This window comes from Benincasa hispida, chromosome 9, assembly GCF_027475165.1.
Source record: "Benincasa hispida cultivar pf3 chromosome 9, pf3_genome.v1.1, whole genome shotgun sequence".
Classification (NCBI taxonomy): Eukaryota; Viridiplantae; Streptophyta; class Magnoliopsida; order Cucurbitales; family Cucurbitaceae; genus Benincasa; species Benincasa hispida.
In genome coordinates, this window is record NC_143486.1 from 34001499 (window position 1) to 34013908 (window position 12410).

The following is a 12410-nucleotide window of genomic DNA, read 5'->3' on the forward strand; positions in this document are numbered from 1 at the left end:
TTCACCTTATTTTCAATCATGAGCAGAATATGGAAAAAACATATGACAACACATAGTTATTTTTCAAAAAATGAAGTTGTCTTAAAAGAGGTTTGGTCAAGATTTTTGACTAAAATAAGTCAATTAAATTATTCATGTAAAAATATATATATATATAGAAAGCCCAAGGCCGAAACAAAAGGTAGGAGACCGGATTCATTTGGACCGGGTACCCGATCAACCCGGCGGCCCAATATGGTTCTATAGATTTAAGGCCTTCGTCTTCAACAAGACAAGAAGTCTCAACGTTTACGATTTGACGTATTCAGAAGCTCAGGGGGCGCACCAAATTAGGGTTTCGTTTCGTTTTGTGAAATCTCATTATTCATTCACCGATAATGATTTACGACGTTAACTCCCCTCTCTTCCGCTCCTTCCTCAGCCAGAAAGGAGGCCCTTCTGACAAAAGGTATTCTCTATTTTAACAATTTCTATGAATTATGTCTCCGAGACATTTGAAGTTAGTAGGCCAGGATTTGAATGCATATATCTAATACTCTTTATCAAGTTTCATAGAATTTTTTGTAAAAATATTGGAAATTACCCATTTTGTAGCTTATCTATCATTTTAAGAAATTTTAAATTATTTTTAACACTTCCTTTTCATTTGTAACTCAAAAGCTTCTTAAACTCTATATTGATATAGTGACATTTGTGAATATCATTTCTGTTGTGAATTTTTTCACCAGATGTCTAACAAGGTGATAATGTAATTTAATATGTTTTAATCGAGTATGAAAGATTGGATTCTTAGTTATTGCAAATTTTCCACATATTGTTCCAAAAAGATTATTTTTATTTTTATTTTTATTTTTTGGTTTTGCTACTTCATTTAGAGATTGTTAAGAATCTTCTTTAGTTAAACAAATTCACAATCAATTGTTGTTGTGCCTTTAAATTCTACTTTGGGTAAATGAAGTGGTTTTTCCTTTTGTTGGATTGAACTTGTTAGATATTAGGTTTGATCATAAGCATACTTGTAGTTTGAAGTGCTTCTTTGATCATTAAGAGGACTTGTCTAATCACTGTTTGTATAGCGAACCTGCTTGTCATCTCTCCATTCTTGATGCTAACAACTATAACTTGGGATATGATCTTTTATTATGCCATTTTTCCTTATCATCTTGTTGATGTCGATGTTGATGGTACTTCTGTTTCTTACTTTTTCTTTGCAGTCCACCATTTTCAAGTTCTGATTCTTAGTATCAGCCTTGTTAAACTTCTTTTTCTCTATTATTTAGTTTGGAATGATAGACTTGCTTCGTAGATTGAATTGGAAACTTAGAACCATCATGAGTTGTCCTAGTGGTAAATAAGGGATAAAAGGCTAAGAGGTTATGTATTCAATCCATGGTGGTCATCTACCTACTGTGAGTTTTCTTAATACTCAAATGTTGTAGGGTTTGTAGGGTCAGGCGGGTTGTCCCAAGAAAAAGGATTGAATTGGAAACTTAGCTTCCCATTAACTAAGGTTATAATATCTTTGTTTGGTCACATTGCAACCATGTAATTGAATTTTGAATATGAAGCTTATACACTCGAGGAGGTATCTATGTTCAAGACATATGTGACACTTCAACACATATTGAACATTTGTCTGATACTTATTGTAGATGTGTCAAACATTTGTTAAACATAATAGAGTATTGTTTGTTGTAGATGTGTCAAACATTTGTTAAACATAATAGAGTATTAAGGTGAACAATTGTTAGACGTGTATTGCACACTTGTAAGCATAAGATCAGCAAAAACATAAGGTGAACAATTGCTGGACACTTGAATTTAAGTGTTGTGGCATATTTTTAATAGTGAACATAAAAAGAAATAGGCATCATAATTCATAACACGTTGACTTTACGTTCCATTTTATATATGATATTAAATCAATTAGATAAATGTTGAGTTGGGTCGGGTTTTGTTTATAAATATTTTTATGTACATAACTACGTCCCCTTTTAATAACCATTACGTTTTTTGTTTTTGAAAATTAAGCTTATAAACATTTCTTCTAGCCATAAGTTTCTATGTTTTATCATCCACTCTGCAAATGTTTTAAAAAATCAAGTCAAGTTTTGAAGAAAAAAAAAAAGTTTTTTATGTTTCTATGTTTTACTCCCAATTGTTGTACTAACAAAATTTAATTAAAATTTCAAATGTTTCTTTAACAGAAGTGAAAACCATAATTGTCGGAGAGATTTTCTCAAACTATTTTTTGTAAACTTTTCTAATCATCTCTAGCCTTATAAATATTGGAAAATCAACAAAAAGAAAAAGGACTTATTGGCTACATGCTGAATGAGATTAAGAGTCGAAACTTTTTTTTATCCTAATTCTTCTCAAAATCCATCTGTTGATCCTTTAGATCCCATAACCCTTTTCCAAATGTTATTCTTTATTTCCCTTGCTATACTCTAATTTCTTGCTCTACCGAACATAGGAAGTGGTGATTTTTCTTTTTTCTTTTACATGCTTTTGTTTTCATGTTTCTTTTGCCATGTACGTTTTTCTTGTGAAACCTGATGCGAGGGAGGGGAGGGGCTAAGGGTTTTTGATATTATTCAGTGTTTAATCTTTTGAATGAATTGAATGGTTTTAGGAAAACGGAGGAGCAGAAGCCAAAAGAACAGAGACCAAAAGCCAGTGAGAATAAGCCCGTTATGACTGAATGAGAATGCGTTGGAGTGAGTTTGTTCTGTTTTGTTTTGAAATTGGTCAATATTATGGACACGCATCGAATTGTGAATCTAAACCGTAAATCACTTAAAATTGTAGTGAACCTTCTTATAAATTTGCAATGAAGATCATGTTGAATGTGGTGGGATAATCTTGCCTCTACGATATATATATCGACAAGCCTTGAATTTCGAACCTTATTATTAATTTTTTTTTCTCATGTTTGATTGTAAGTGCTAGCGTTATCATGTTTTTCTGGTGCCGAAGTTAAAATTGACACTACACTTGTTTGTACATTTTGAGGTTTCAAGGTGGGTTTCGTTCTGTACACCATCACTAATATCTTAGTCACGTAATAAGTCGATTGATTGTTTTATTTGTATGATTTTCACATTATGGAATAATTGTTTAGGTTTTTATTATTGTTGGTCATAGTAACTGAATGTTTAGAATGGCTTAACCTTGGGTTTTAAGAGCATATTGCTGCAAATCTAAGCTAAGTGGTCAGGCATCGATACCATTTTTTTAATTAGCTGGCTATGTCCAAAATGAAAGGCTTTTAAAATTTTCTTTTAGTATAACCTAAGATAAAGATGGAATTACTTGAGTTCGGTTAAAGTTGTAGAAGAAACAAGTTCGTGCTGGCCATAGTCTTAATATTAACCTTAAACTATGTTCTAAGTGAAGCGGTCGAGACAAGAGGGATCCCATTTTTTTTTTTTCTTTTAAAAAAACTGTGAAATGAGGATTTTAATCGCAGATCTCGTGGTTACTGTTTTGGCATGTTAACATTTTGGTTAGTTATATAATTTATGCACTAATTCATAGATCAAATTGAATAATTTTCTAAACTTGGGCAGGAAGATCAATTGATTTTGAAATAAGACAAAATTGATCAATCAAGTTTAGGCCCTTGAAGGGGATGTTTATATCCATTGAGTCCAACGCTAAACTCCCACCCGTACTAGTGGAAAGTAGATATAAATGTTTGCTCAAGCACCGAGTTCACATGCTAAACTCGATAAGGATGGCTCTATACCTTAACAGACCGGCTTCTTAGCCTTTGTTGGAGAAAAGCAAGGAAGAGAAATACAGTTCATTTTGATGGAAGGGGCAGGAGGTGTCTCTAAAGAACAGAGTAGAATGGATAATCCATAATAGAAGGTAGAGTAAATTGTGGGAATGAATGATGAGTGGGTTTTGGGTTTGCCAATGGCATGTGCATAATTTGGCTACACAACCACTCTAACCCTCTTCGTCTTCCAGCTTCTACTAAAAAACAATGGCCTTGTGTTTGTTCATTTCACCTACTTATTATTTCCTCTCTTTTTAAAGTTGTTTTTCCTTCAACCTCTCTCATAATTGCTCATACTTTTTCCCTACAATTTGTGAGTCATTGTAATGTCCCTTTCCATTCTGGCAAATTATTTAATTTACTGTTCATATCCTATCAACACTAATCTCAAACCATACCAAATACATCTCTTTTTCAATGGATAATATTGAGACCTTCATTGTCTCATACAGATTGGCTTTTGATTTTTGTGCCCAACACTAAATTATTACTAATGTATTCTTCTTATTGTTACTTCTATTAGTTGCTTTTTCTAAAGAACTCCAACCAATAATCATAATTGACATAGGAATCATACTTGAGAAGGGTGGATAACTTAAGTGGATTAGGTGTAATACTAGATCGAACTCGAGTGCATCTTGATTAATTGGAACATGCGTATCTTAATTAACTGGAACATTCTTACCTTTTATTTGAGACTGTTTAAAGTGAAAATTAAGATAGATAGTTGAAGAAAAATGAAAATTGTGGAGGTGTAAAACACACCAAAGATATTTGTGTTAAAATCCCATCTCAATATTGAAGGCAAGCATCTTGTAATAAAAAGAGAGACTTAGTTTGACCATCAAATGATTTTTGCCCTTTTATTTCTCTCTCTTCTCTGTTCTTTTTTTTTTTTTAATGTTTTTTTTTTTAAAACAAAGTTCGTAATGTCAATGTCATAATGATTATTCTTTTCTCTTACTCAGATAATTTAAAATAATAAAATCCAAAACTAAACGTAGAATAATAACATTTTTAAGCATATAAAATCCTTAAAGCAAGTAATTGTTGAAGACGTGTCTTCCTATACTAATTACTAATAAAGAAAATAAAATCTTCCTATACTTAATAATCCATAAATTTAACAAACTCTATGGTAAGGATAAAAAAGAAGGTAGGGACACCATGGTAGTGTGCATGCATATAGGTGTGAGGTAGTGGGCTACAATTTGTGAGTGTACTCATGGGAATAAGGTATAACAGGCAGCACACAGGCCAATGCATGCTTGAGTGCAGAAGTTAGTGCATCCTAAGGTATATTCGCAAAGTCTAAACTCTTCTACAAGAAAGTTGGTTGAGTGGGTTGAGACTCCCTTCGAGCAGACACGTTAAGTAAGTACGTTGACTCGCTTCAAACAAGCACATTGACATGTGTGATCTGGCATATAGATACATAAGGGTGTTTGAAACAAGCCACAAGTAAAGTGTCGAGAAGACCAGTGTTATGATGTGATCAAAGAAGATGGTGCATGATCACTCCTAACACACCTAGATGGAGTGTGTGCGAGAAAGCTGAGTTAAAAGTAGATAACAAAAATGGAAGTGTCTGCGGTGTTGATAGTATCAATGACATGCTTATAGATCTATACGGAGCCCCTTAGCCATAACCTCGAAGGTTAAGATTGGCGTTATGAAGTTAGACGAGAAGATTGGAGTTAAATGTATGTAAGAGATGAATGCAAAATATTTCTCGTATTTTGTATCAATCAAAGTTCAAACAAGTGCTCTACATTGGTATGTGGTCATTCTCACTATTATTTTATTTTATTTTATTATTTTTATCACGATGAAACATCAGAAATACCTTAAAATGTTATGTGGAGAGGTATGGTGTTGACTCAATACCGCCCCTAGGGTTGGATGTCTAAGCAAGCTACCCATGATAATATACATGTGTGTCATGTGTCATGTGGCATAGGTGAGCATTGCGGGACGAGTGTCTCAGACGACTTCATGCGAGGATGGAAAACTTAACAAAGGTGATGGGGTATGGATGTGTTAATATTGTGTCTAATCCCAGGTTCAAATGTCGTCGAAGTATACGATCGGGCTTTGAAACAGTAACTAGATCGATATGTCATAGTCACAAATATCCGTCATCATGTCTCAATAATGTCTAGATGAATGGATGTCGAAAGGCCCCAATAAATACAAAGGACTTAAGGTTCAATTCTTGATAAACATGTCTAAATCTATATTGAAACAATGATCACAAAAGCTAGTTTAAATATCTTAGAGTATACAGGTGGGTAACTAGTCGACGCCAAAAAGCTAGTCTTTATTTTAGTAAGGTGGCAAGACTCATCTTAGTTTGGCAAGTTAACGTATGTATAGGGCTAATGAGTGGCAAGAACAATCCTTGCTTGAAAGTGTCTAAAAAGCCTTTCAAATTAGCTTGCACCTGTTATAGAGGCCAAGGTCAAGCTATAAAACTTGGCATTAAGTAGAAGGCAAGTTATCTAGAGTCGTAGAAGAGTTGAAATGCATGAGCAGGTGATGTGTATTGCTAACGAAAAGTCAAGTTGTTATAGTAAAATTGTGAACGGCCACCTGAGACAAAGTCAACGTTGACAAAAGGATGCTTGTATGTGCGATGAGTTTGATTGAATGTTTAAGATGACATCACAAAATGCAAGATAAGTGAAACTTAGTTAAATTAAAGAGAACCTTTCCTAAGATCCAACCAAGCAATATGGCTTGTGAAAATAATGTTAAAGGATAGTAGTTAGCATTAAAGCGTTGACCATGGTTGTGGTTAAGATTATCATGTTGTACGATGTTACAATTGGACTTTCGAAAGGGTCACAAAGTAATTGTGTGGTACTTGTTCTCACCCTCAAATAAGTCAGTCAATTTGAATCCAAATAGTCGGTGGCACTATGGATGTATCTCACAACATCCACTGTTTTAGAAAACTGGGTTAGAGAAAAAGATTTTTTTTGTTTTTTTTTTACAAAAGTTTGAAAGCATGTTTGAGAAAATGATTTTTTGTAGACTAGAAAGCAATAAGGGACGACACTAGCTTAATAACTTACAACTTCATATATGAATGTATGATAGTTAGTCTTACCCAAATATAATATATTATAAGCAGTTTTGTAACGGCCACCCTTGAATATGAAAATGATGAGGAGACACTTACAACAAAATATACAAAGAAAATACACTAACTTGTACAATGAAATACATAACATAAAAGTATGATACAAAAGGGTTAGTTTGGACATGCAACCATGGTCAACACGTCCTAGACAAATATGATCATAACATATGACAAGTGTAGCTTGAGTAACATTCAAAACGAGAAAATAATAAATGACCACACTTAACTTGATACCTAATTTTAAACAGTAATTATACCTATTTATATCAACAATTAGTTATCACATAAACAAGAACCAAAAACAAAATACTCAAAAATTTAAAATGAAAACAAAAGCATAACATTTCCAAAAGTAAAAGGAAAAGGAAAAAAAAAAAAGGCACAATCAAGGTGTCAACAGTGGATGATAGACAAGCAGACACTTTAGAAAGTACCTTTTTTCCCTTTCTAAATGTTTGTTAGATCAGAGTCCCCCCCTCTCTCTTTTTCCTTCCATTTCTAAAACACAAAACACAGACTTTTTCCTTCCACAACTCATTCACACCAAAATTTTCCCAATTGACATCTTTTCTTTCTCCTCCAAGATTCCATAGAAAAGAAAGGGAAAAAAATGAGTGAAGATCAAGAAGAAGAACCCTCCCTTTCATCTCTATTCCTCTCTCAAATCTCCCAATTTTGTTCTTTAATTATCTCACACCCTCTTTATTTCTCTTACATCCTCTTCTTCTTCCCTTACATACTCAAAGTTCTCTCCTTTTTATCTCCACTTTTGATCACTACTTTCCTTTTCCTTCTTCTACCCTTTCTCTTCACATTCTTCTCTCATTCCCACCAAAATGAAGATCATCATCATCATCAATTCCTTCTTGATGAGTGGTTCAACAACTTCTTCAATATCATCCAATTCCCACTACTTGAAGAAGCTCAAGAACCTGAAATCAAGAAAGAAATCAACAAAGAAGAAGAAACAAAAGATCATCATCATGATATTATAGAAAATGGGTTCATTAGGAATAGCTCAAAAGAAGCAAAAATGGGAACAAATTATTACAATAAGAGGTTTCTGGGGTGTACTAAAGTGTTTGAAGATGAAGAGAAAATGGATTTGCTTTGGGAAAAGTATGAGGAGAAGGAATTGGTAGTAGTTGAAGAAGAAGAGATCAATGAAAACAATAAATGCATTTCAAAGAAGAAGGATTTGAGGAGTTTAGTGAATCAACAAAAGGAAATTGAGGAATTAGAAGAAGAAGAAGAAGAAGAAGAAGAAGAAGAAGCAAATGGGAAGATTTGTTGCTTACAAGCATTGAAATTTTCCACTTCAAAAATGAGATTTGGAATGGGAAAGAAAAGTGGTTTGAGGAAGATTTCAAAAGCTTTCAAAGGCCTTAAATTTTTGCATCAACTCACTACTAATGGTAAGAATAAGACACATTCTTGAATTGCTATTCAGATTTTGAACATTTTATCTGTATTTTGGCTGTTTTTTTTTTTTTTTTCCATTTAACTTCTCGATTCAAAGTCCAATAATTTATTATAATATAATGTTCTCCGAATGGACATGTGACATTTTGGATTAAATAAAAAAAAAATTAAGAATCTCTCTGTTTTGATTGTTTTTCATGGAAATATTAAGCCATCCGATATATGAAAATGTTAAATTCTAAAGCTCCACAATTTTGTTCCACAGAAAAAACAAATTGCCATAAAAATATGTAAAAACATTTGTCTGAGCCCGGGTTCGAACCGGGGACCTCTAGTGTGTGAGACTAGCGTGATAACCAACTACACCACCCAGACAATTTGTTTTCTATAATTTTGTTAATCTCTGTATATTTTTCCATGTTTGGGTAATTGATGTCTTACCATAAAAGCTATTATTATTATTTTTTAATGTTCAACCATGGTTAGAGTTGAAGATTGGATTATCGATTTTGGATGTGGTACTACTTGTTTTATCTAGTTAGTCAATATGTACATAGTTCGACAATAATTGACATGTAATTTTTTATTTAAAATTAAGGGTTCAAATTATTATACTATATATTTGTTATATTTAAAATGATGTATTGTCCATTAAACGATGTTCGTAGTGAAAAACAATCAGTTTCTCATTTAGAAATTAGAGTGTAAAAAATAGTTTTGAGAGCCAAAATTGTAATATCTTGATCTCCCAATGTGGTGGTTTTGACATATTCAAATTATCAATTTAATAATTAATACTTTATATAGTATTTTTTTTTGGAGTTTAACAACCATTGGAGTGTAAGAATTTGTACCTCTAACATTTTGGTAAAAAATACTTAGGGTAATAAGTGAGCTTTACTTAGGTGATAATATTTGGATATTATTATTATTTAGGAAAAAATACCTTTTAATTTTGACCTTAGACTTAGGGTAATTTAGTATCTAATTGGTACCTTAGATTTCAATAGGCTACAAATTTAGTTCATAGATTTCAAAATGTTATAATTTTATCCATGAAATTTGAGTTTTGTTTCAATTTAATCCTTAGATTATTTCAAGATTTACACTTTTAAACTTGATTTTTCATTAACTCGTTTCAATCTTTCGGCTTAATGTCTATTAATTAATTCAAAATGATAATGAATTGAAATTTTAAAATTAATTTTAATAGTGATGAAAAAAATAATGAAATTTAATTAATTATAATTCTTTTAAATTAATTAATATACACTAACATTAGAGACAGAAAGTGAGTATTTAGTGAAAGATCGAGGTTAAAAGTATAAATTTTGAAATCTAGGGGCCAAATTGAAGTAAAACTCAGATCTTATGAGTAAAATTGTAACATTTTGAAATCTAAGAATTAAATTGACATCAAATTATATTAAGGACTAAAATTGTAAGATTTTGCAACCTAAAAACTAGGGGACATGGGTTGGATTGGGATGAGAATGTTTTCTTGAACCAACTCGAAAATTCGGGTTAGTTGGATTGACAACCCAAACAACACAAATAAAATCTTCAACCCAACCTAACCCTTAAAATTTGGATTGAGTTTGATTGGGTTGTCGGTTATAACTTATTTTTTCTTATTAATTTAAGATGTGTAAATTTTTCTATAATACATCGCTAATAACTAAATTGAATATATATATATATATATGAAATCGGGTTGGGTTGAGTCAACCCGGATTTTTTTAGCCAACCCAATTAAAATAAAAAAAAAAATTCTAACTCAACCCAATCCAAGAACAAAATTGATCCAACCCAACTCTTATAGTATGGATTGGGCAGTTTTGACCGTTCGAATTATCAGATTTTTTTTAAGGCCCTAACTAAAAACCAAATGAAAATGACTATGCAAGACTGATGTGGCATTCTTTTTAATGAGGTGTCAGAAAAGAATGAACTTTTATTGGTTTATTTTTGTTGAAGTGGACTTTCACTTTTCTTCCTCCCTCCTTTTTTTTTTATGTTTTCTCATTTTCATTCTCATTTACATCTTCCTCTTGTGTATTTATTTTGTTTTATACTCTGTGGTGACAATGAGTTTGCCTCAAGATGAAATTAGACAACATAAGAAGAACGGAGAGGGAGGGCGAAAAGTGAAAGTCCATTTCAACAACAAAAAAAAAAAAAATAAAAAAATCAATAGTAATAAATAATTGATATTAATTTATTAATTAATTAGTTCATATTTTTATTGTTCATCTTCCAGACATAAAAATTCTATTCAGGTATTAAAAAACTCATATCAGGTGGATTTTAAAGTTCTCTAAATATATTGTCATGGGTTTTAAAATCTGTGAGTCTATAAAACAAACAAGAATATTAAGTGTCTATCTTAAATTCCATTATTAGTTATGTGAAAGCTTGTAAACAATCGAAGGACAAAAAAAAAAAAAAAAGAGTTATTTTTGCAGATGGTCTTAAAAGTTCACATTCTTTTTCTAATTTTTTTAAATGGGCCTACTTTAGCATTTAATCCCAAGTGGCATCTCTTCCACTTTCTAAACTTTGAATGAGTATGTAACGACCCAAATTTCTATTATACTTATAGGACACTACTATATGCATGCATGAGCTTGATAATAAATTTCTTGAAGAAAAATTAAATAAAAAAAACTTTTATTTCATTAAGTAAAACTCAAATACTAAAATTCTGAAACGCTGTTTGGGATACCTCTGACTTTATTTTAGAACAACTTAAGCCAATAAATGAACTAATCAATGAATAAATGAAATAATCAAGGGTTTTCTTTTCTTTTCTTTCTTTCTTTCTTTCTTTTTTTTTTTTTTTTTTTTTTAAAAAAACTAAACACCCAAACCAAATCATGTCAAATTAAAGAAATGAACAAATGCGGAAGTGATGTCATGTCCCAACGGCTGAGTCACGGATTCTTCCTGTCATTCGTCGTTTGATCCCTTCCCTTACCTAAAAAATATTGAAAGAAAAGAATGAGTATAAAATATACCCAGTAAGTTGTAAACCCTGAACTCTAAGTTTCCTAGATAAGCATGTCTAGTCAAGGGAATGTTATATTAAATACTTAACAATTGGAAATCTATGTTTATTTATAGGAGTTGTGGAGAAAGGAAAAGAAAAACATATTAAATGAGTAAGCCCATTTATTGGCTTTGGCTGGAGGCACTAAATCTGGGGGTAACATGACGATTTTATCCTTGAACTCGGGAGGCGGCAGGAAGATTAAAAGGAAGGGAAACTTCAAAAGCATGGTTTCGGCAATTGGCATGAGCAAATTTAATGAAATTGATGCCATTTGAAAGCTGGGAGAATCTAGTTTTCGAGGTTGTCTTGCCGGAGAAAGATTGCAAGAGGAGAAGAACAAAAAGTGAAGAATTTGCAGAAGAGGTAGAATCTTGGATTAATTGAGGCCTGAGGTGAAGATTAGAAGCTCCAGGCCAAATCATAAGGAATTTTCAGTTGAAATTTTAAGGTAAGAAATTAACTTAATTCTAAACAAGTTCGTAGAAGGAAGTTTCTTGAAAAGAGTCTTGGATTTTGAGTTATGAATTTTTGAAGTTGAAAAAGAGAATCTGTGCAGAAGCAGACAACTACTTGGGAAGAACAAGCAAACAGCTCACCATAGAGAGCGAGAGCGAGATAAAGGGCATGAAGATCTCGCTCAGGATGATAATCTCGCTAATTTTGTGATGAAGATCTCGCTCAAAAAGGAAATCTCGCTGGAATTTGGGCTGAATCTCGCTTGTAAGGTGAGTATCACTAGGACGAAAGTTTGTTAGGAAAAGCTTAATCTCGCTCATGAGGAGGATCTCACTCATGAGGATCTCGTTCATGAAGGATGAATTCACTCATGATGATCATCTCGCCAGTAATGCTGCCTTTGTTGATGAAAGTTTCGTTAGTAAATGAACTATTTGAGGTATTTTGCTAAGAATTTTAAGTAGTTTAACTGGGAATTATGTTCTTTCAGGTCAAGAAGAGCTAGGAGAGACGTATAAACCATTAAGAGCCCTGACGAGCTGTGAGTG

At 32.3% G+C, this 12410-nt stretch overlaps 1 protein-coding gene and 1 non-coding gene across 2 annotated transcripts; one reads left to right on the forward strand and one right to left on the reverse strand.

Moving 5' to 3' along the window:
• The first annotated feature begins 259 nt into the window (after positions 1-259).
• Positions 260-2863, forward strand: LOC120085103 (wound-responsive protein-like protein). The gene is made up of 2 exons (XM_039040963.2): positions 260-448; positions 2636-2863. The coding sequence occupies exons 1-2, from the start codon at positions 378-380 to the stop codon at positions 2706-2708; spliced, it is 144 nt and encodes a 47-aa protein (XP_038896891.1). The 5' UTR covers positions 260-377; the 3' UTR covers positions 2709-2863.
• A 5792-nt stretch (positions 2864-8655) lies between these two features.
• TRNAV-CAC (transfer RNA valine (anticodon CAC)) lies at positions 8656-8729 on the reverse strand. Its single transcript has one exon. It is a non-coding gene; the product is annotated as a tRNA-Val (tRNA).
• Between the last annotated feature and the right edge of the window lie 3681 nt (positions 8730-12410).

What these genes read in the sequence shown, in the direction of transcription:
- LOC120085103 (XM_039040963.2), top strand. Translation starts at nt 378, where the DNA reads ATGATTTACGACGTTAACTCCCCTCTCTTCCGCTCCTTCCTCAGCCAG. An exon ending in GGAGGCCCTTCTGACAAAAG is followed by an intron (nt 449 to 2,635) that starts GTATTCTCTATT and finishes GAATGGTTTTAG; the next exon opens with GAAAACGGAGGAGCAGAAGC.